The sequence below is a fragment of the Dasypus novemcinctus genome, chromosome 10 (genome assembly GCF_030445035.2).
Source record: "Dasypus novemcinctus isolate mDasNov1 chromosome 10, mDasNov1.1.hap2, whole genome shotgun sequence".
In the NCBI taxonomy this organism is placed as follows: domain Eukaryota; kingdom Metazoa; phylum Chordata; class Mammalia; order Cingulata; family Dasypodidae; genus Dasypus; species Dasypus novemcinctus.
In genome coordinates, this window is record NC_080682.1 from 15,404,180 (window position 1) to 15,426,258 (window position 22,079).

The following is a 22,079-nucleotide window of genomic DNA, read 5'->3' on the forward strand; positions in this document are numbered from 1 at the left end:
TCAAGATTAAATCAGTAACATGCCTAAAACACTCATGACCATGCCTGGAACATAGTAGCGACTCCACAAATGTTAGATTTCTTTATTGTTATTCTTCTAGTTGTCGTGAGTAGATCTTTTTTTTTTTTTTTTACCTATAAACAGACTTTATTGGTGAGAGAATGAGAATTTATTGTATACATTGTAGGATCATTGCTCTCTAATTTTTATAACAACTGTTAGGTATTACACACCAAATAGTAGAGAGCAAGTCCATGCTGTGCTCTTTCATCAGCCATGTACCTTCTGTTATTATGAATGGTCTGAAATGAATGGCATCTTGTATATGTCAGCCTAGAGTGTGTCAAAGTTCAGATGCTTGGTGATACTGGTGACCCTGAAGCACTGATGTAAAATTTGTGTGCCAACACACTTTTTGCACCAATTCACCTTTCCACACAGCAATGTTGTAGGAGGAACTGGGTGGAGCTTGGGAAGATCAGTAGAAGATGTCGTGAGCCAGAGAAGGTAGGTGACTTGGTTATCTCCCATGCTGGGTTTCTTTTCATATGTCTGTACCCACACTATGTGCTGAATGAATGCATAACTAATGGAAGAGATGACACCAAGATAAATGTGAATTGGGAGGAGATGCCATCTCAAAAAGGAAATCCAAAGAAACAACAAACCCACTTCCCTTTTGCTCCAAACTGTTGCCAGCCTTAGGAGTCTATATTCCCGTTTGGCTTTTCCTCAAAACAAAATTCACCTGTAAGTAACATTATAACGTATCTTTATTCTCATAGTGTTATTCAACACATTTGCAAGAGATTTTATGGCTCCCCAGAATTGAGAAACATGAAGAAATGATTAATTCAATAACGGTGAAGGCCATCAACATGATCAAAATTCCCTGTAATAGATGAAGAAAAAAATGAAGCGTCATGGTATTAGCACAATAATTGATTTTCTGATTACAATGATGTAGCACTGACAGACAGGAGGAAAACCTCCCCCCTGTCTCTCTGTATCTAATGCTTAGGAAATCAGTGGAGGAACATGAGAATATACAACTATGTTATCAAAGAATAGTGTATTGTTTTCTTAGAGAAAGCCATACAAAAGAAGCCATTTTCTACATTGTATACAGGAAATATTGCATTTCAGAAGTCCATAAAATATACCCCCACAAAAAATACAAATAAAAAAGCCTCATCTACATTGTGGCTTGCTGAAGAAGATATAAAGGAGAAGGTGAGGAAACAGGAAAAAGATAGAAGCAAAAATAGAAAAGGTAGAATGAAAAAGATAAGAAATATAAAAGAAACTATAGGTCCAGAAAAAGAGGAACATGCAAAAAAAGTCATAAAAAGAAACATAGGCTAATAGTACCAGCATGTGTTCTTATGATAAAATGCAAAAGACCTTTAAAATGTTTTGTTTTTTGGCAACTAAGAGCACAAATAGGGATAGACACTTTGTTGGTAGCCTAGACGCTAGATATATTAGCACTAAGCGAGTTAAGGTTTATAATCTTCTAAGAACTATATTTTGCATTTAAATTGCAAAGGTTATGATGGCTAACATACTGTTTTATAACCATATTTGTCTACCATGTTTTAACTATAGCTTAAAAAACTATTTTAGAGTCACATGGTATTTGATGGCCACAGGCCACATGATATTTCATGATGTAGTTTGCCATAATTTATTCATTCTTTAGAATTAGGAACTTATTTTATTCTTCCTCTTCCTCTTCCTCCAACTTTTCTTTCCTTTTTTTTTTTTAACCACTTGGAACAATGCTACAATAATCATCCAGTATATATACTTATATATTGGTGGTATAATTGCTATGAGGATAGATACCTGGTTTGAAAGTTAGGTGTATCTCTCATTTAAGTAGTAGTATTTCACATTTCTGCTACTGATATACAAGAACAACTTTTCACCACATCTCTGGCAGTGTTATAGGTCTTTAATTTTTACCATGTAAATGTTAGTTAATTGTCAATTTAATTGATATTTTCTGACAACTAGTGAATTTGAGTATCACCCATCTGGCCATTAGATTTGCTTTATTGTAAATGCCTCCCTCATATTCTTTGTCCACTTTTCTATTGTTTTCTTGACTTTTTCTTGTCTGTTATATGCACTCATTGTATATATAAACATTAAAGCTTTGCTGTCATCTGTTTTAAAAATATTTCTACAGTCCTTTTACCATACCAAAGGTTATATATAAATATTTATATTTTCCATATTTTTATTTCCAAATCAAAATATAGCACATTTCCATCACTCTGGTGAGTTCTCTCACGTTCCATCCCAGTCAATCCAACACCACCCTTCTGATTTAAAACACCATTGACTAAATTTGCCTATTCATTTTTGCATTTGAATTCACTATTTTGCTCAAAGTAATGGATTGAAATTCATCCATCTCCTTGTGTGCATCAGTTGACTTTTTAAATTACTGAGTGGCATGTTATTGTTTGAACAATCACAGTTTGTGTAACCATTCTCCTTTGATAGACATTTGAACAAGTTCTAGCTTTGACTATTATGAATAGAGTTGCTGTGACCATTCTTATATTTATACATCCATTTCCTTGGAGATATATATTGCTGAGGCATAAAATAGGTATATGCTTAATGTGACAGTCTGAAGTTTTTTGTGAATCCCAGAAAAGAGCTGTTGCTAAAGCTAATCCATTCATGTGGGTGTGGGGCCTTTTGACTGGATTGGATTCAGTTGGGGGGGGGGCTTGGATGGATTATTTAAGTGAGATGTAACCCAGGGTGGGTCTTGGTCTTCTTGCTGGAGTCATTTTTAAATGGGAGCAACATGCAGAGACACACAGAAAAAGGCAGCAGACAGTTAAACCCCAAGAGACTGAGAGAAAGGCCCTGGAGGCCAGAGGCTGGAATCAGTGGTGCATAGAGGCTTAGAAAGAGGCCCAAAAGAGGCTCAGAGAAAAGAGGCCTGAAGAAGGGAGAGAGGGGCCATATGCTTGATAAGTAAGTCCAGAGTAGAAGGCAGAGACAGATCAGCAGATGTCACCATGTGTCTGGCCATGTGGAAGGAGTCCAGGATCACCAGCAGCCGACTTTCTGTGAGACGGCATATCTGATGATGCCTTGATTTGGAAACTTTCATGGCCTCAGAACTGTAAATTTTTAATCTAAAAATTCCCATTATAAAAGCCAACACATTTTTGGTATATTGCTCCCAGGAGCCTTTAACAACTAAAATACTTAACTTTAATAAACACTGTCAAATAGTTTTCCAAGGTGGTTGGAACATTTCATTGCCACCAGAAATTTATAAGAGTTCTAGTTGCCTAACATTTCTGCCAATACTTGCTGTTGTCAGTATTTTAATGAATGATGTTCTGGTGTATGTGTAATGGTATTGTGATTTTAATTTGCTTTTCTCTGATGACTAATAATGTATACGTTTGTACATGCTCACTAACCATTAGTTTCCTTTTACTTGTGAAGTACTTGTAGAAGCTGTTTACAATTTTTGTCTTTTTATTATTAGTTTTCAGGAGTACTTATTGTATTCTGAATATGGCTCCTCTGTCAGATATATGTATTGGGGATATTTTCTCCCACTCTGTGCCTTGCCTTTTTGCTTCCTTCATGATGTCTTTGATGGGAAAGTTTTTATTCAATTTAGTTTTCGTTTTTTTTAGATTGGTGTTGTTCAAATGTTTTTTTCCTCTGTTGTTAGTACCTTTGTGTTCTATCTCAGAAAGTTTTTCCTCCTCCGTGGTCATGAGATATTTTCCTATGTTTCTTTTTCTTTCCTAGAAGCTTTATAGTTTAAGATTTCACATTTAGGTTTATCATTGATTGAGTTTTTAAAATATATATAATTTATTTTTAGAGCAGTTTAAAGTTGAAAGAAAAATTACCCAGAAAGTATAGAGTTCCCATATATAGCCTCCCTATCCCCATACCCCACATTTCTTTATTATTAACATCTTACATTTGTGTGGTGCAATGAGTTAAAGTTGATGAAACAATATTATGCATTATTGTTAACTCAATCCCTCAGTTTACATTAGGGTTTGTTTTTAGCAATGTACAATTCTAAGGGTTTTGACAAATGCACAGTATCATTTTTCCACCATTATAGTATCAGACAGAATTAGAATAGTTACACTGCCCTAAAAAAAGACTTGTGCTCCACCTATTCATCCCACCCTCCTCCCCTCAACCTCTGGTATCCACTGCAATTTTAACTTGTAACTTTCATAATCTTTAATGGTTTTAGTTTTACTTAAGATAGCTAATAACTGAGAAATGAAACAGAAACTGTGATTTTAAAAACAACTATACTATGACTCACCAAATTGATAGTGAACCAAAGCTAGTGTGTGAGACGAATTATCTAAGCTTCAAGTTTTCACATCAGGTTCCTTAGAGCCTATATTTAAGATAAGATCTCAGAGAAACTGTTTTATCAGTAATTCCATGTACAACATTGGTGTATTCCAATCATAATACCATTGACTATTCCAGCAACTTCTATAGCTTGTAGAGTCTAACCAGCTCCTGTCCAGACTATGTATTTTGTCTTCAAGTCACCTTATGACTAACTCCTGCTGCTGAAACTGTGTATGTACCCTTCTCTATTTCCCCCTTTTGAGACTGAGTCTCTACACCCTCCCTTACTTAGCAAGTTAAGTAAACACAGAATTTTATTGTCATAGATTTCCATGGTGGTCTTTGAATGGGTATCCTTTAGTAGTCATAGAGACCCAAGTGAGGGCTAGCCAAGACTCCTTGCCATTATGGTTTTGGTCCTTTGACTCGCTGATTACCTATGCCACCGAAGCTCCTTGAGTTTTCCCATCAGGGGTTTGCACACTCGTTTATAAGTCTAGCAATTTTCATTGAGTTCTCTCAGCAGGGTTTATCTTCTGTTTGCCCTAGGAATCAAGTCTCCCAGAACTTTTAATTACTTTCTTAAGTTGGTACTTGTTTTTCTTTTTTCTCAACGAGGTCTTCCGAAGCTTTCCTACTAATCATGCTGTCTGTCTTTATTTGTCTATATTGTGTGTATCTATAATAACTTCATAGGGCAGCAGTCATGCATAGATTTTATAATTATGCCTTCTTAGTCAGTCTTAGGGACTAAAGAGTAAAAGTCCTTCTTAGACCAATTCTTTTAGAAAACTATTTCTTGGGTCAGTCATGAAAACCTTGTAAGGACTTTCTACAGCCTACTTGTATATAAGAAATTGGCTTTTGGAGTGATTCTTTGTCATATATTCACCCCCCAGGGGTGGCTGATTTCTTATGTCAACAGACTGAGGTTGATTTTCCAAGGATTTCACTATCTCTAATATCTTTTCACTTTCAGGTAAATAATTGACTGATAATTTTGTTATTTGTACCAGAGGTGACTACCCTATTCTGATAATCCTTATTTATATAATTAATTTGTCAGTGTTTTCCACTAGCAGGTATGGACTATAGCTACACTTGCCAGTCATCTAATCATTCTTTTATTATCTTAGACAGAAGCCTGGCTATTTTGGAAACATCATCAGAGAAAGACTTTACTCTTGAGCTGTATTTGAGAAGATCTTATTAAGACCACTACAAAAACAAGAATATACATTTATTACAAACCTTAAACTGTAGTGCTTTAGAGACTATTCAGAAGCAGGTAGTCTAAAAGAATGAACAACTAATAGTCATTTGGCTCAAGTTCCTCAGAATTAGCAGCTAGACCTGTTCCACTCAAGACTACTGGGGCAAGGCTACCCTCCTCCAAGAAACCAGATGTCATTGATTGTGATGTATTTATCCTTTTGGTTATTTCTTCCCCATTTGTCAATTTAAGGTTCTAGATTATTGGTGGATAACCTACTAACATAACACTACCAAGACACTCTTCCTTGACAATCAGTATTGTCATATTTCTTCATTCACTAATGCTGAGAATAAGGCCCAATCAGATTACTCAAAAGATGCAAACTACTGAAACTAACTCAAAAAGAAATTAAAAATCTAAATAGACCTATACCAAGTAATTTTAAAACTTCCCACAAAGAAAAGACTAGGCCCACTTGCTTTCACTCATGCATTCTACCAAACATTTTTTATAGACCTTTTTTAGTTTCCTAGCTGCAAAAACAAATACCTTGCAATGGGTTGGCTTAACAATGGGAATTTATTGTTTCAGTGTTTCAGTTTAGAGCTTGCTTTCTCCTGGGGTTGGTATCTTATGACTGGTCTGCAATTTTGGGGTTCCTAGGCTTTTGTGTCATAAGGCATTGCACATAGTGGCATCATCTCCTTTTTCTTCCATGTGCTATTGACTTCCAGCTTCTGGCTGCTCTTTGTGGCTTCTCTTTCTCTGTCCAACTTCCTTTGCTTACAAGGATTTCAGGCATTATTGAATTGTCTCACACTCATTCAGTTTGGGCATACCTTAACTTTAACATATTCAAAGGTCCTATTTATAAATGGCTTGTACCTACAGGACAGGTTTTGGGACCTGAACATGCCTTTTTTGGGGAGCATGGTTCAATCCCAGCAAGGATTTAATACCAATACTTCATAAAATCTTCCAAAATATAGAAGAGGATTGAATACTTCCCAAGAAATTCTATAAGGCCTTTTCAATTTGGATGCCTTTTCTTTCTTTTACTTGCCTAGCTGGTCTGGCTAGAACTTCTATTACAATTCTGAATACCAGTGGTGACAGTGGATATCCTTGTCTTGTTCCAGATCCTAGAGGGGAAGATTTGTCTTTCACCATTGAGTATGATGTTAGAAGTGGGTTTTCCCATATATGCCCTTTATCATGTTGACAAAGTTTGTTTATATTCCTGTTTTTCTAAGTGTTTTTATCAATAAAGGAGTGCTGGATTTTGTCAAATGCCTTTTCTGCATCATGGAGATGATTATGTAGTTTTTTCCCTTCGTTTTGTTAATGTGGTGTATTATCCTAATCAGTTTTCTTATGTTGAATCACCCTTACATATGTGGAATAAAACCCACTTGATTGGGGTTTGTAATTCTTTTAGCATGCTTTTTTATTTGATTTGCAAGTATTTTGTAGAGAATTTTCCTTCTGTTTTCATAAGAGAGATTGGCCTGTAATTTTCTTTTCTTGTATCTTTATCTGGCTTTGGTATTAAGGTGATGTTGGCCTCATAGAATGAGTTAGGTAGTGTTCCCTCCTCTTCAATTTCTTGGGAGAGTTTGAGCAGGACTAGTATTACTTATTTTTGGAATATTTGGCAGAGTTCACCTCTGCAGCTATGTGGTCCTGGGTTTTTCTTTCCTGGGAGGTTTCTGATGACTGATTCAATCTCTTCACTTATATCTGGTCTGATGAGATGTTCTATATCTTGTAGAGTCAGTGTAGGTTGTTTGTGTGTTTCTAAGAATTTGTCCATTTCATCTTGGTTGTCTAATTTTTTGGCATATAGTATAATATCCTCTTATGATCTGTTTTATTTCTGTGGGATCAATAGTTATGTTCCTCTCTCATTTCCGATTTTATTTATTTGTATCTTCTCTGTTTTTCTCTTTTCATTCCAGCTAAAGCATTGTCAACTTTACTGATGTTTCAAAGAATCAACTTTTGGTTTTGTTAATCTTCTATTATTTTTCATTCTCTATTTAATTTATTTCTGCTCCAATATTTGTTAATTTTCTTTCTGCTTGCTTTAGGACTATTTTTCTCTTGTTTTTATGGTTCCTTCAGGTATGCAGTTAGGTCTTTGAGTTTAGCTCTTTCTTCTTTTTTGATGTAAGCATCTAGGCCTATAAGTTTTCCTCTCAGCACTGCCTGCACTGCATCCCTTAAGTTTTGATGTGTGGTGTTCTCATTCTCATTCATCTTAAGATATTTCCCTTGCAATTTCTTCTTTGACCCACTGATTGTGTAAGTGTGTGTCATTTAATTTCCATGTATTTGTGGATTTTCCAGTTTTCCACCTGTTATTTATTTACAGCTTCATTCTGTCATGTCAGAGAAGATGATTTGTATAATTTGTCTTTTTAGTTGAGACTTCTTTTGTCAGCCAACATTTGGTCTATCTTAGAGAATGATCCATGTGCAGCTGAGAAGAGTATATATCCTGCTGTTTTGGGAGTGCAATATTCTGTATAAGTCTGTTAGATCTAGCTCATTTATCATATTATTCACATTTTCTGCTTCTTCATTAATCTGCTAGTTTGTCTACCTATTGATAAAAGTGGTATGTTGAAGTCTCCAACCATTGTTGTAGATGTGTCTAATTCTTTCTTCAGTTTTGCCAGTGTTTCCCTCATGTATTTTGGAGCACTCTGGTTAGATGCATAAATATTTATGATTGTCATTTCTTCTTGCCTCTTTTATTAATATATTGTTTCCTCCTTTGTCTCTTATAACAACTTTGCCTTAATGTCAGTTTTGACTGATATTGTATAGCTACTTCAACTCTTTTTTGTTTATATATACATGGAATATATTTTTCCATCTTTTGATTTACAACCTATTTTTTGTCTTTGGGTCTAAGGTGAGTCTCTTGTAAACAACATATAGTTGGATAATGTTTCTTTATCCATTCTGCCAATTTGTATATTTTGATTGGGAAGTTCAGTCCACTAACATCATTCAATGTGATTACTGTAAATGCAGTACTTACTTTAGCCATTTCCTTATTGGTTTTTATATGTCATATTTTTTGTCTCTCCTTTATTGTAGAGTTGATCCTTTTGATGTATCTGACTGATTCCTTTCTCATTTCTATTTCTTTATATTTTAAAAATATGTTCTTTGTGATTACCTTGGGTTTTATATTATACAACCAAAATCTATAATTCACTAATTTGAAAAATACCAACTTTGCTTCAATAACCTATATGTTCTCTCTTATCATATGCCTCTGTTTCCCACCTTTACATAGTTTATATCCCACTTTTCAACTTTATATATATATATATTATATTTAAATACATTTTTTGTTAGAGAAGTTGTGAACTTACAAAACAATCAGGCACATGTGGAATTTCCATACAACACCCGTCCACCAATACACTACATTGTTATGGACTTTCTGTTACAAATTATGAGATAATGTCATCAGACTATAACCAAAAACTGTGGTCTATAGCATACATTTGATATATATTTTTTCCATAACCTTCCTAATATTAACACAGTAGATCTTTGGCATTAATCCAAAAATATTACAGTATTGCTGTTAACTATAGTCCATAGTTTACATTAATTGTATTTTCCCTATGCTTCTCCACATTCTTACCACCTTGTAAGAGTGATGTACATTTGTTCTAGTTCATAGAACATTCTCGTTTTTGTGCTATTAACCACAATTCTCATCCATCTCTGGGTACACTATGCTATTCAGTCTCTAGATTATTCTTAGCTTTCTTTCAATTGACATTTATATCCCTAGACTACCCTTCACAGCTCCAATCCCATTTATAAACCAGCTGCATTAAATCTACTCACTATATGTATTGCTGTCAACTCTATCCATTTTCCTACTTTTACAGTCAAGTTAATTAAAACTTATACATACATTAAGCATCAATATCCTTTCTCAGCCCTTTTCTCATCTCTGAATAACCCATACTCTAGCTTTCAAGTTTATACATTTATTTTTTGTATTTAGTTCATATTAGTGAGACCATGCAATATTTGTCAATTTGTGTCTGGCTCATTTCACTTAGCATAAGGTTCATTCATGTTATCATAAATGTCCCAGGGAAGCGGACTTGGCCCAGTGGTTAGGGAGTCCGTCTACCACATGGGAGGTCCGCGCTTCAAACCCTGGGCCTCCTTGACCTGTGTGTAGCTGGCTGGCCCACGTGCAGAGCTGATGCGCACAAGCAGTGCTGTGCCATGCTGGGGTGTCCCCGCGTAGGGGAGCCCCACGCACAAGGAGTGTGCCCCATAAGGTGAGCTGACCAGTGCGAAAGAAAGTTTAGCCTGCCCAGGAATGGCGCTGCACACACAGGGAGCTGACACAGCAAGATGACGCAAAAAAGTGCCACTGACAACAACAGAAGTGGACAAAGAACATGCAACAAATAGACACAGAGAACAGACAACTGGGGCAGGGGGGAAGGGGAGAGAAATAAATAAATCTTTAAAAAAAAATAAGTGTCCCAATTTCATTTCTTCTTACAGCAGCAAAGTATTCCATCATGTGTATATACCAATATTTTGTTTATCCATTCATCAATTGATCGACACTTGGGTTGTTTCCATCTTTTGGCAATTGTGAATAATGCCACTATGAATATTGGTGTGCAAATGTCTGTTCACATCACAGTTTTCAGTTCTTCCAGATATATTTCTAGTAGAGGAATTACTGGATTATATGGCAGTTCTATATTTAGCTTCCTGAAGAACCACCAAATTGTCTTCCACAGAAGCTGCACCATTTTACATTCCAGTGAAGAAGTGTTCCTGTTTCTCCACACCCTCTCTAGCACTTAATATTTTCAATATTTTAAAAAACAATCGCCATGCTATGCAGAGTGAGATGATACCTCATTGTTGTTTTAATTCATGTTTCCCTAATAGCTAGTGATATTGAACATTTTTTTTTCATATTCTTTTAGGCCATTTGTATTTCCGTTTTGGAGAAATGTCTATTTAAGTCTTTTGCCCATTTTTAAATTGGATTGCTTGCTCTTTTATTGTTTAGTTGTATGAGCTTTATAGAATGGAAATCAAACCCTGATCAGATATGTGATTTCCAAATATTTTTTCCCATTGAGTGGGCTGCCTTTTTCACCATTTTTGATGAAATCTTTTGAATCACAAAAGTGTTTAAGTTTGAAGAGGTCCTGTTTGTCCATGTTTTCTTTCGTTGTGCATGCTTTTGGTATAAGGTTTAAAAATCCACTACCTACCACCAGGTCTTGAGGATGTTTCCCTAAATTTTCTTCTAGAAGCTTTGTGATTCTAGCTTTTATATTTAAGTCTTTGACCTATTTTGAGTTAATTTTTGTGTGAGGTATAAGATAGAGGCATCTTTCTTTCTTTTGGATATGGCTATCCAGTTCTCCCAGCACCATTTGTTGAATTGCCTGTTCTGCCCAGGCTGGATCAGTTTGACAGTATTGTCAAAACTCACGTGACTGTAAATGTGAGGGTCTCTTTCTGAACCATCCATTTAGTTCCATTGGTGTATGTGTCTATTTTTATGCCAGTACCATGCTGTTTTTACCACTGTTGCTAGGTAATATGATTTAAAATCTGGAAGTGAGAGTTCTCCAACTTTACTCTTCCTTTTTAAGAAGTTTCTGGCTATTTGGGGCCCCTTACTCTTCCAAATAAGTTTGATAATTGTGTTTTCCATTCCTATTTAAAATGCTGGTGAAATTTTAATTGGGATTGCCTTGAATCTGTATATCAATTTGGGTACAATTAACATCTTAATGATATTTACTCTTTCAGTCCATGAGCATGGAATGTTCTTCCATTTATTTAAGTCTTTTAAAATTTCTTTTAAGAATGTATTGTATTTTCTGAATACAAGTGTTTTACATCTTTATTTAGGTTTATTCCTAAATATTTGATTCTTTTAGTCACTATTGTAGTGGAATTTTTTCCCTGACTTCCTCCTCAGATTGTGCATTACTAGTGTATAGCAACACTTCTTATTTTTGCGGATTAGTATTGTATCCTGACACTCTGCTGAAATCGCTTATTATCTCTAGCAATTTTATTGTAGATTTTTTCAGGACTTTCTAGGTATAGGATCATATCATCTGTGAATAACAAAAATTTTACTTCTTCCTTCCTGATTTGGATGCATTGTATTTCCTTGTCTTGTCTATTTGCTCTAACTAGAACCTCTAGCACTATCTTGAACAACAGTGATGACAATGGGCTTCCTTGTCTTGTTCCCAGTCTCAACAGGAAAGCTTTCAGTCTTTCATCACTAAGTACAATGTTACCTATGGGTTTTTCATATATGGCCTTTATCATGTTAAGAAAGTTTCCTTCAATTCTTATGTTTTGTAGTATTTTTATTAGGAAAGGATGCTGTATTTTGTCAAATACCTTTTCTGCATAAATTGATAAGATCATGCGAGTTTTCTTTGATTTATTAATATGGCATGTTATGCTGATTATTTTCTTGTGTTGAACTACTCTTGCATGCCTGGTTTAAAACCCACTTGATCATGATGAATAATTCTTTTAATGTGTTGTTGAATTCAATTAGCAAGTATTCTCATCCACAGATGAGGATTTTTGCATCTGTGTTCATTAAGGAGATGGGACTGTAGTTTTCTTTTTTTGTAATATCTTCATCTGACTTTTGTATCAGGGTAATAGTGGCTTCATTGAATGAGGTTGGTAGTGTTCCTTGTTCAAATTTTTTGGAAGAGTTGAGTAAGATGGATATTAAATCTTACAAATATGGAACACTTCACAAATTTGCATTGCACAGGGGCCATATTAATTTTCTCTGCATCATTCCAATTTTAGTATATAAGCTGCCAAAATGGGTACAATTATATTTTGCATGTCTGTTATCAGGAACTATGCTTTCTTCTTGTTCAATTGTATTCTTACTTTTATGGGATTTAAGAGTAGAGTTGTATATCAAGGTTACATTATGATTTGGTTTTGCATTTACCCTTTTAGTTCCCTTTACTGCCAATCTTCATTTCTTCATACTACTCTAAGCTACTCTCCTCTTTTCCTTTCAACTTGAAGAACTCCCTTACGTAGTTCTCATAGGGCAGGTCTTTTGTTTATGGACTCTCTCAGTTTCTGTTTATCTGTGAGTATTTTGTACTCTCCCTCATTTCTGAAAGTAAGTTTTGCCAGATAAAGAATTTTTGGATGGCAGTTTTTCTCTCAGTACCTTAAATATATCATACTACTGCCCTTTCATCTCCATAATTTCTGATGAGAAGTCAGGACTTAGTCTTATGGAGGATTCCTTGTATGTGATGAATTGCTTTTCTCTTGATGATTTTAGGATATTCTCTTTACCTTTGGCATTTGATATCCCTAATAGTATGTGTGTCGGAGTAAGTCTATTAAGGTTTATTCTTTTAGAAGTACATTGGACTTCTTGGACGTGTGTGTGTGTGTGTGTGTGTATCTTTCATTAGAGTTGGAAAATTTTTTCCCAGTATTTCCTCAGATATTCTTTCTGTCTCTTTTCCCTTCTTTTTTCCTTCTGGGACACCCATGATGCATATAGTTGTACAGTTCATGCTGTCATTGAAGTCCTGAGACCCTGCTCTATTTTATTTTCTTTATATGTTCTTCTGACTGTGTGATTTAGATTGTCCTGTCTCCTAGTTAGCTAAGTTTTCTTCTTGCAAAATCTGCTTTTGTATGCCTCTAGTGTATTTTTCATCTCCATTACTATGGTTTTCATCCCAATTATTTCTGTTATGCTTCATTTTAAACTTTTGACTTCTTCTTTATGCTCACATACTGTCTTCTTAATATCCATTAGCTCTATAGCTCTATTTTTACTCATCTCCTTGAATTGATATACGAGGTTTGTATGAAATTCTTTGATTAGGTTTTCCAAATTCTCTGTCTCCTCTGAAGTTTTAATTTGTTCCCTTGACTGAGCCAGATCTTCCTGTTTCTTAGTATGGCTTGTAATTTTTGCTGATGTCTGGGCATCAGATTATTTTGGATATGTTAACTCTGGAGGTCAGGTTCTTCCTGTTGCCTAGGGTTTTACTGTTGATTGGTTTTGTCTAAGGCTCTTCTTGATGCTCGGTCTAACTTATTCTGGACCTTTAGAACAGCCCGTGTTTAGCTGTTCATGTTTTCTTGGCACTCCTGCACATGAGTCTTGACTTGGATATGCAGCTCATTTTTTAAGATTGCCCTTTTTTGTGTGCAATTTTTTCACCTCCAAAAGAAAGCTTCCTTTTCCCTATTCCTATTCTGGGGATCTTGATCTGCTCTGTTTGTTTTCTGCAGAATTTTCTCCCCAACTGCTTTAATTTGTTTAAACCTTCTCCCTCACTCAGTATCCCCTTTCCACATTTGGGACTCACCCTGTTTACAACATTCAGTGCCCACCCCCCCCCCCCCCCATCCCACCTTTTTTGTTTTAAACCATGAGGCTTTTCTGCCTCTGGTTTCTTCCTTGTTAGGACATCCTGCCAGATGGGCTTAGTCCAGAAAGTTCCGCAGTGTGTTTAGGTGATCCAGCACACAGGCTGGATTGAGTGTTGCACCTCTTGCCAATAGTTCTGCTGCAGTTTCCTTTTCCCTTGGGGGCACTTTTGTTTTTGGCTCTCCTCCACTGCTTGCGCTCCATCCCAGGTCTCTGTGGCCTGGATACTCATGGGGTTCTAACTCGCTGCTATGAGTGGCTTTATGGTGCATCCACAGCAGGAGGGCCCCGGCTGGTCGTGCTGCCTCCCTATGGCTTCCAAGCTGCACAAGACTTAGTGAGGGTGAGGGGTTCAATTTGGCAAGCCTAGGATTAAAATTTCCTACCTGATTTTAGCATTTGTTTTTCTTTTTCTTTGATTCAGCATTTGCAGAGTCCTCCTCTAGTCTCTATTGAAGTCCAGAGAGCCAAGCAAATGGGATTTGTCCTTTTCTTAGTTGATTCTGTGGAGAGACTTTTCCAGAGGATGTCTTATATGACCCTGTTGATAATGTCACTGATTTTGGTTGTTTTTAATGTAGGATTTTAATTTGTGTTTAGGGGAGAATTGATCAAAATAGCCCAATTCAGCAGAATTGGAACAAATCTCCCTGTTTTCTGCTCTTCACTTCACTCGTGCTTTTCGTGGTCCTGGTTCTCCCAACTGCTCAGCCATTCCAGGACTCTTCAGTGTGGAATATTTTACTACTGTTGGGACCCCATTTTCCTTAGGTGTTAATTTTCAGCCTCCTCAGCTTCGCTTTTCATCTTTCAACAAATCTTGATGAGTCTTGTTGACTACTTTTTCTCTCCTTGTGGAGTATATTCTTTTACTCTAATTTTGGTGGTATTTTGGAAAGAGCAGAAATAAATGCCCGATTTCAATCAATCAGGCTTTACTGGAAGACCAGCATAAGTATTAAAATCATAGCCAAAACCATAAAAAAACCTCGACACACCCTTCAGATGTCCATCTAAGACTGTGAACTGCTATTGCTGTAACTGCATTTTTCTTATAGTGTGTTACTGTCTCTTTTATACTGTATCCATTTCAGTACATATTTTATCTCTTCTGTTCACCTGTGACTTCCTAAAGGCGGTGGTCATCTTGTGTTTCTATTTCTATCACACAAACCTGCTATAATGCCTATCAAATATTATGGCTTCTGTAAGTGTTTGTAAATAAAATAAAATACATTTTCTGAATGGTGCTGATTGGGTGCTAATAACTTTTTTGGTTAAACCTATCACTTCTATCCTAGAGGTGCAATGTACTTACCATGAATAGGGTGGTAATAGTGTGACACTGGCTGGCTTCATTAGAATAGCCACAAATGTAGTGCTGATCTAGAATGAAGCCATATGAGAGGAGAATGATCCCAGCTACTGCTCCCAGGGCACTAATGGAATTCATTATTCGGCTCATGATCATCTGAAAAAGAATAAGGACATAAAGAAATCACTCAGCCTGTGCGTTAGACAAAACAGTGTGCTGGGAGACTGAAAACACAGCATCGCAATGCCACAACATGGCTGTTTGTTCTTGTGTGATTCACTTTGCCTCTTTGGGTTTCAGGTGCCTTATCCTCAGAAAGAGGGGAGCCAATGAACTTTTAATAACTCTTCCATCCCTGCATTCTGTGCCAAAGTTAACTCCATGTAGAGAGATCCTAATATATTTGATGGGGAGGGATGCACAAAGGACAAAAGAGTTACTTAGAGATATAGTAATTGTATTTTGCATTTTGAGGCTCTGGCGAAAGCCACGACTTCTTTTTATTTTTTGTTTTGTTTTAAGGCCCTTGTGTTTAAGCATTATATTTCCCTGCAATATTTTTCTTCCTGAAACTACTCACAGGAAATGCTCTTTGCTGAAAATCAGTTATCGATTTCTTAATAACTCCTGTCTTTGATTCTTTGAGGAAAATAAAATATTCTACTTTAGTTTATATTCATATTTGTATTAGTCAGCCAAAGGGGTGATGATGCAAAGTACCAGAAATCTGCTGGCTTTTATACAGGGTATTTTGTGTGAAAATTTACTGTTACAAGCCTTAAAGAGTCCAGCTCAAGGCTGCTTTCTCACCAGAGTCAGCTGCCACATGTTGAAGCAAGAGGGAGGGCAATCTCTGTCTGGTCTTTTGGGCCTTCTCCACTGCTCAGATGCTCTGTTCTCTTCGGCTGCAAACTATCAGGCAAATGACTCATCTCTCTTTCCAGGACTTTAGCTGTTTGAGCCTTTTCTCCTCTGGCATCTATGGAGCCCTCTGTCTTCCCATGTTTCTTCTTGAGTGAGTGTCCATTTATATAGGCCCACCAAGGGGACAGGGACTCAACTGAAGTTATACCCTACTCATATGGTCAAATCGAAGCCCTAATCTTAACATAATTAATCAAAGACATCTCAGCTGAATCTAGTACAATCAAGGGTATTACACCCAGAGGAATAGATTAGTATAAAAACACAATATCTTTTTGGGATTCATAAATAATCTCAAACTGCCATGATATTCAATTCCATACTCATGAGCACCACTTTCTTCATTCCTCAATTCTGTTTATGGTTTAATCAGTATGTCAGCACAGTGTGCCTTTCATATGAGTCAAGCTGGTGCTTGTTAAAGTGCTTGGATGCAGTAGGCACCAAAAATACTGCTAGAAAACATGAATGAGTGACTGTTAGGAATACTTGCTACCTATTCTACTACTAACTGGCTGGGGACCTTGGACAAATTATTTAACTTTTCTATGCCTCAATGTCTTCATTTATAAAATAAGAATTAAACTGGATGAACTGGAAATCTCTGTTCTGGCTCCAATGTTTTATGATTCTATAAAATAAAGAAAGCATATGCTAGTGATAGGGGAGAAGTGCTAACTTGACAGTTTGTGGAATTATGGGAGCCTATGGATCTTCCAAATGCCTCATCAAGGCTACAACGAATTATTTCAAAGTCAAATATTTTTAAGAAATTGGAAATATAACTCACCAGAGTTTTTGTGGTTTTCCTTTTCATTCCAATTAGGAAGGCTCCAGAATTAATGAACTGTTAAAAAGAACCAACATCTTAAGGATTGATAATGTTTAGTCAATGTTAAGGAATGCTTGCAGAGTAGACCTCTATGCATTTCTTTTATATACCCTCTTTCTTAGTTCACACTATCCTCAAGACATTGTGAAGAGTGAGATGCCTTGTGTAACTGTCCACAAATGAATCATGGACCAAACACTGAACCGGAAATTTGTTTTGGCCTTAACTATTTGAACATAAGAAAGCTTTTATTTTTATCTGACTAGGCTTTAGTTTTCTCATCCATCCTCCTTTTATAGATATTGTGAACTCAGGTTTGATATCATGACACCCTTGTGTCAACTCAGTTTACCACCAATTGAATTGGATTCCATCATCCCTATAAAAAACATCCCTCATACATATTTGCAATCCAGTGCCTTCTCTTGAATGGGAAAATAAGGTGGAGTTGCAGCTAATATGCTGAGTATTCTTCAAGTACATGGTTTCCAGACCTGAAGGAATATGTACCCAGTGATGGAATATCAGTGACTCTGATGAATCATTTGGGAAATAATTTTAATAAGGATACTTTTTTTTCACTTTTTAAAGCTATTCCAAAGATATCCTGATCTGTCACCTGAATCCAGTTCATTTTATAACTATTCCTTAACATTCTTATTGGCATGACTTTAAGTTGGACTCAATTGACTGTACTCACCAAAACAGAGCTCCAGAATGGATATCCGGAAATGAATATAAAGGGAAAACGTGGATATGGTGGTACAAGGGTAAAAAGCAAAACAATTCCAAAAGAAAAGTTCATCACTCCCAACACAATCTGGGTGGTCTGTAGAGAAAAGGTCATGGTAAGGAAAGAGCAAAATGATGAGTTCCATATTGCTTAGAAGATTTCCTTTGGGTTAAAAGGATTTGGCAATCTCATTCTTTAGTAAATAAAGGGAGGAAAGAAAAGCCCTTTATTATCTTCCCAGGTATTTTCTTAATCTCTATAAATTCTATTTTTAATGGATAAATGATCTAAATCAGTTTCTGAAATTTGACCCATGAACTGGCTACATCCGCATCACCTGGGAGTTAGACAAGCAAGGTATCAGTCCCTGTCTCATAATTACAGAATAGAATCTCCAGTTGGGTCTGACAAATCTGTGTCTTAATAAGCTTTCCAGGTGGTTTTTATGAATGCTATAAATTTGAAAAGCACTAAATTCTAAATCACCTTAACAGCCTAGCCTCAATCTAAAGAGGACCATCAGAAAACTCTGCTGGAGTTGTCCAATACCTTGAGCCTGTGGAAATATTGTCATCCTCCTGAGCCCAGAGCATGCCACACCTTTTCTATTACTTTTTGCTTGCCAGACCACATTGCAATAGCAAGCAGTGGTTTGAGAAATGCTAGGAAGAATTGATGAGAATTTCATAAAGAATGACAGATATAAAAAATACATGTCTATGTCTTCTGCCTTCTTATTCTCAATCAACCTTTTCAGTCTGATTACTCTCATTTACTCCCATAGCGACTATCACCTTCAAGTAGGAGAATCTAATCAGTTCAACTCCAGATCCACATTTCTAGCTCTTATCAAACACCCTTTCTTGAATGTCCCACTAACACTTCATATTCAATATGTCCAAAACCAAGCTGAGTTTTTCCCTTTAAATCTGATCTTTCTTCCTTCTCTGTTTTGATTTTTGACATCATCATCTTCTTAGGTTTGAGGTCATAAGGTCATCTTCAGTTTCTCTAGTGCAAATTCCCAACTGTCAAAAAATAGGCAGGGCCTCTACTTGCAAAAGCTTAAGTATTGGGGAGCAGATGTAGCTCAAGTGATTGAGCATCTGCTTCCCATGTACGAGGTCCTAGGTTTAATCTCCAGTACCACCTCAAAAACAAAACAAAACAACCAAAAACATAAGTATTTAGCTTTTTCTCTTCCATTTTTTCTGTGTTGGACAATGTTGGGGTACTCATTTCATTTACTCTACGTGCAGCCCATATGTAGAAAGACATAGGTAGAGACATTTCTGTTCACTTTCCATCTACAATTAAATAGTTTCAAAGAGGAAAGTGGTCAATGAGAACTCAGCCTCCTTCTCTTTGCTTCTTGGGATTTAGCTCCCACATGTTCTTCTCTGTTCCTCAGTGTCCTAAATATTATAGGGGCAAAGGCTGCTCACTTCAATAGCCAACACCAATTCATATGAATTATTAAAAATTGTTTTCCAACAAGCCTTTCTGTCCTAACTTCCTTTTCTTCTATTCCAATGTTTTATTAGTGCTGGAGTAAGGTTCCAAAATGGAAATCCAATCCAGTTATTCTTCTCAATTTTGTTGCAAAAATGGTTCCCAAATCAGATAATCATCAGAGTAATTCATAAAAGTGTTTAAAACACAGATATTTAACTCAAATTTTTGGTTAAGTAGTTCTAAGATAATCATTGTATATTTTACAGTGCTTTACGTCATTTAAATGATTTTACAGATTAAAAACCATTTGTCTACATTGTAAAATCTAACTAAGGATGGAATATATTTGGCACTTAGGGCCTCAAATTAGTTTCATAGTTCTTAGTTCATCATACATCTTCTAAGGTTTGTTTATTCTCTATTAGTTATCTTTTGCCATTCCCAAACTATGCTACCCATATGCTTTTGTTCATGATACTTTCTCCACCTAGATTAGAATGCCGCCTTCCCTTCCTTTCATTTCCACTTGTTGAAATTCTATCACTTCTTCAGAGTCCAGAATAAATTCCAAATTTGCCAAGAAGTTGTCTCAACACTTCTATTAACTGTTCCCTGTCTTGGTTCCTCCTTCCTCTTACCATCTATAGCTCTTATTAGATACTACATTGGAATATAATTTTAATGTTTTCCTCTTATTATTTCTAAATTATGTATTTATTCTCCTCAGTGAAAGAGGGTAGGTTGTGTTTATTTCCTAAATCTCCACAGTGTCTAACATAGTCCTTTTTGCAAACTTCAAGAAATATTTGTTAAAATATTTTGAACTTCTTAGCAGAAGTTTGAATTTCATCATATTTGCCTAAATGCTGACACAGTTTGCCATTCAGATGGTCTTCTGAATGTCAGTGGGCCATCTCTCTCTACATCTATATTATTCCTAAAAAAGAAAACATTAATTTCTTTCTATTTTCCATTCTTGGAGGCTGGGCTTGAAAGTTCAAATATTTTCTAGGAGATGGACAAACATACTTGAACCCCTACATTGTATGCAAGAAGTATTGCTAAATAAAGACAATCAATTAATATTAATTGAATAGATGGTTGAATGGAGAGATGAGCACTTTTAGTATTAAAATGATTTTCTTCGAAAGCCGTATTATATAAAATATCATATCGTGTTGCCAAACTGTGAGTTCCAACTTTTGAATGGGGAAATACAAAATTCAAACTAGGAACCTATAGAACACAATAGCCCAGGGTAGGTAAACTGGCCTACTGAATTCTACTTACTTTTTTCCCCTTTCTTTTCTGTGAACTTGACAGAAAAATCTTGTGGATGGTCAATTGGGAATTTTTTTTTCACCTTGACTGTGACCTTCAAAAACCCAGGAACCCTGGCTTATTCATTTTGTATTTTTCTGAATTGAATGGAAATAAAAGTTGGAATTGGTTCCTACCTTAATACATGTGCCACCAAATATTTTTCCCTATCCTTTCCCCCAACTTCCCCCAGCAGAGTATACATTGGGAAAGTCTTACTTACGCCTAAGATTTTCTGTCTTTTAGCAAGAAATGTTGGCAAGGATATTTTAGAACGATGGGTCGTAGCTTTTAGGTCCGTTTGCTGAAATTTGGGAACAGTGATCTCTGGAGGAAACACCAGAAACAAGGGACTGTGAGTAGTTTTTGAATCCATGATGGTATAGTTGATATTGAAAGAAAATAATTTAGTTGGTATTTCAGTCTAGATCATGTTCTTCTCCTGTAGCAAGGCTGCCTAAAGCAGACTAGCATTGTTGTGCTTTGTCTTGGAATTATAGAACCATGGAGTCACAGAGTCATAGAATCTCAGGACTGGCTGAGATCCCAAAAAGGTCTAGTGGTAAAAGGCCCAGGATTGGTGATCAAAGGACCTCAGGAGCTCACTGTGTTACCTTGGGCAAGTCACATCCCCAACATAGAGTTTATTCACCTAGTGCTTCATTTTTAGGCCACCTGAATTTATTAGATTTAGCTGTGCTAGCAAACCACCCTGAACCTTAATGGTTTCAAATAACCTCTACTTGATTTTGCTCAAAATTCTGTAGTATATATGGGATTCTTCTGGTATCATCCGGCTCAGCTGTCCTCTGCCAGATTTTCTCATATCAGTTGGTAGAATGGATGGGGCCAGATATCACCTATTTGGCAGTAGGCAAACTCTGGGTTCTCTGTTCACAAGTGCCTTCCTTTTTTTTTTTAAGAGTAAGAGAAATTTAATTTAGCCATAACCATCTTTTCTTAGATTTCCTAACAGGAATGGAGACAAATGAAACAATCAAAGATCTGGTAATAAAAATATTATCATTAGTAATAGTAGTTGAATGAATCACTCAAACCATTATGATCAACCTATGAATCTTAGAGACAGCTTAGAGAAATTCAAACCAATGTCAACAGCATAGCTTTGGTGTTAAAGGGAGCCCTAGAAAAATGATCTCCAGCTTTGGGAAGTAGACATGCTACCTTCCCTCCTACATGACCCTCCTACCCTGACCTCCTTGTTCATTCCCACTTCTCCCTCTAAAGAATGCCCTTTCCTTCTAAGATCAGAAACAACTGTGCTTTCATTGAAGGATACATTGAAAGTAATCCATAATAAGACAAAAGCATCTATGTAAATGAATTCCTTAGCTAAAATGTGCATAACAATTATAAATATCCATTTATTATTACAGTGCTTTCTTCATTTGCCTCTATGGATTG

At 36.1% G+C, this 22,079-nt stretch overlaps 1 protein-coding gene and 1 pseudogene across 1 annotated transcript; both read right to left on the reverse strand.

The window, feature by feature from the left end:
- Window positions 1-755: 755 nt before the first annotated feature.
- Window positions 756-21,122, reverse strand: LOC101424618 (membrane-spanning 4-domains subfamily A member 5). Its single transcript, XM_012519451.2, has 5 exons — window positions 20,878-21,122; window positions 17,847-17,975; window positions 17,105-17,161; window positions 15,394-15,546; window positions 756-892 (listed from the first exon to the last, which is right to left on the reverse strand). The coding sequence occupies exons 1-5, from the start codon at window positions 21,028-21,030 to the stop codon at window positions 788-790; spliced, it is 597 nt and encodes a 198-aa protein (XP_012374905.2). The 5' UTR covers window positions 21,031-21,122; the 3' UTR covers window positions 756-787.
- Window positions 12,392-12,490, reverse strand: LOC111760413 (U6 spliceosomal RNA; annotated as a pseudogene).
- Window positions 21,123-22,079: the final 957 nt, after the last annotated feature.

Excerpts from the sequence above, each read along its gene's own strand:
- LOC101424618 (XM_012519451.2), bottom strand. The coding sequence starts at position 21,030 with ATGGATTCAAAAACTACTCACAGTCCCTTGTTTCTGGTGTTTCCTCCA. Across the intron at positions 17,976-20,877 it reads AAAGACAGAAAATCTTAGGC|ACCACCCAGATTGTGTTGGG; the intron begins GTAAGTAAGACT and ends TTTTCTCTACAG. Across the intron at positions 893-15,393 it reads CTATTACCACCCTATTCATG|GGAATTTTGATCATGTTGAT; the intron begins GTAAGTACATTG and ends CATCTATTACAG.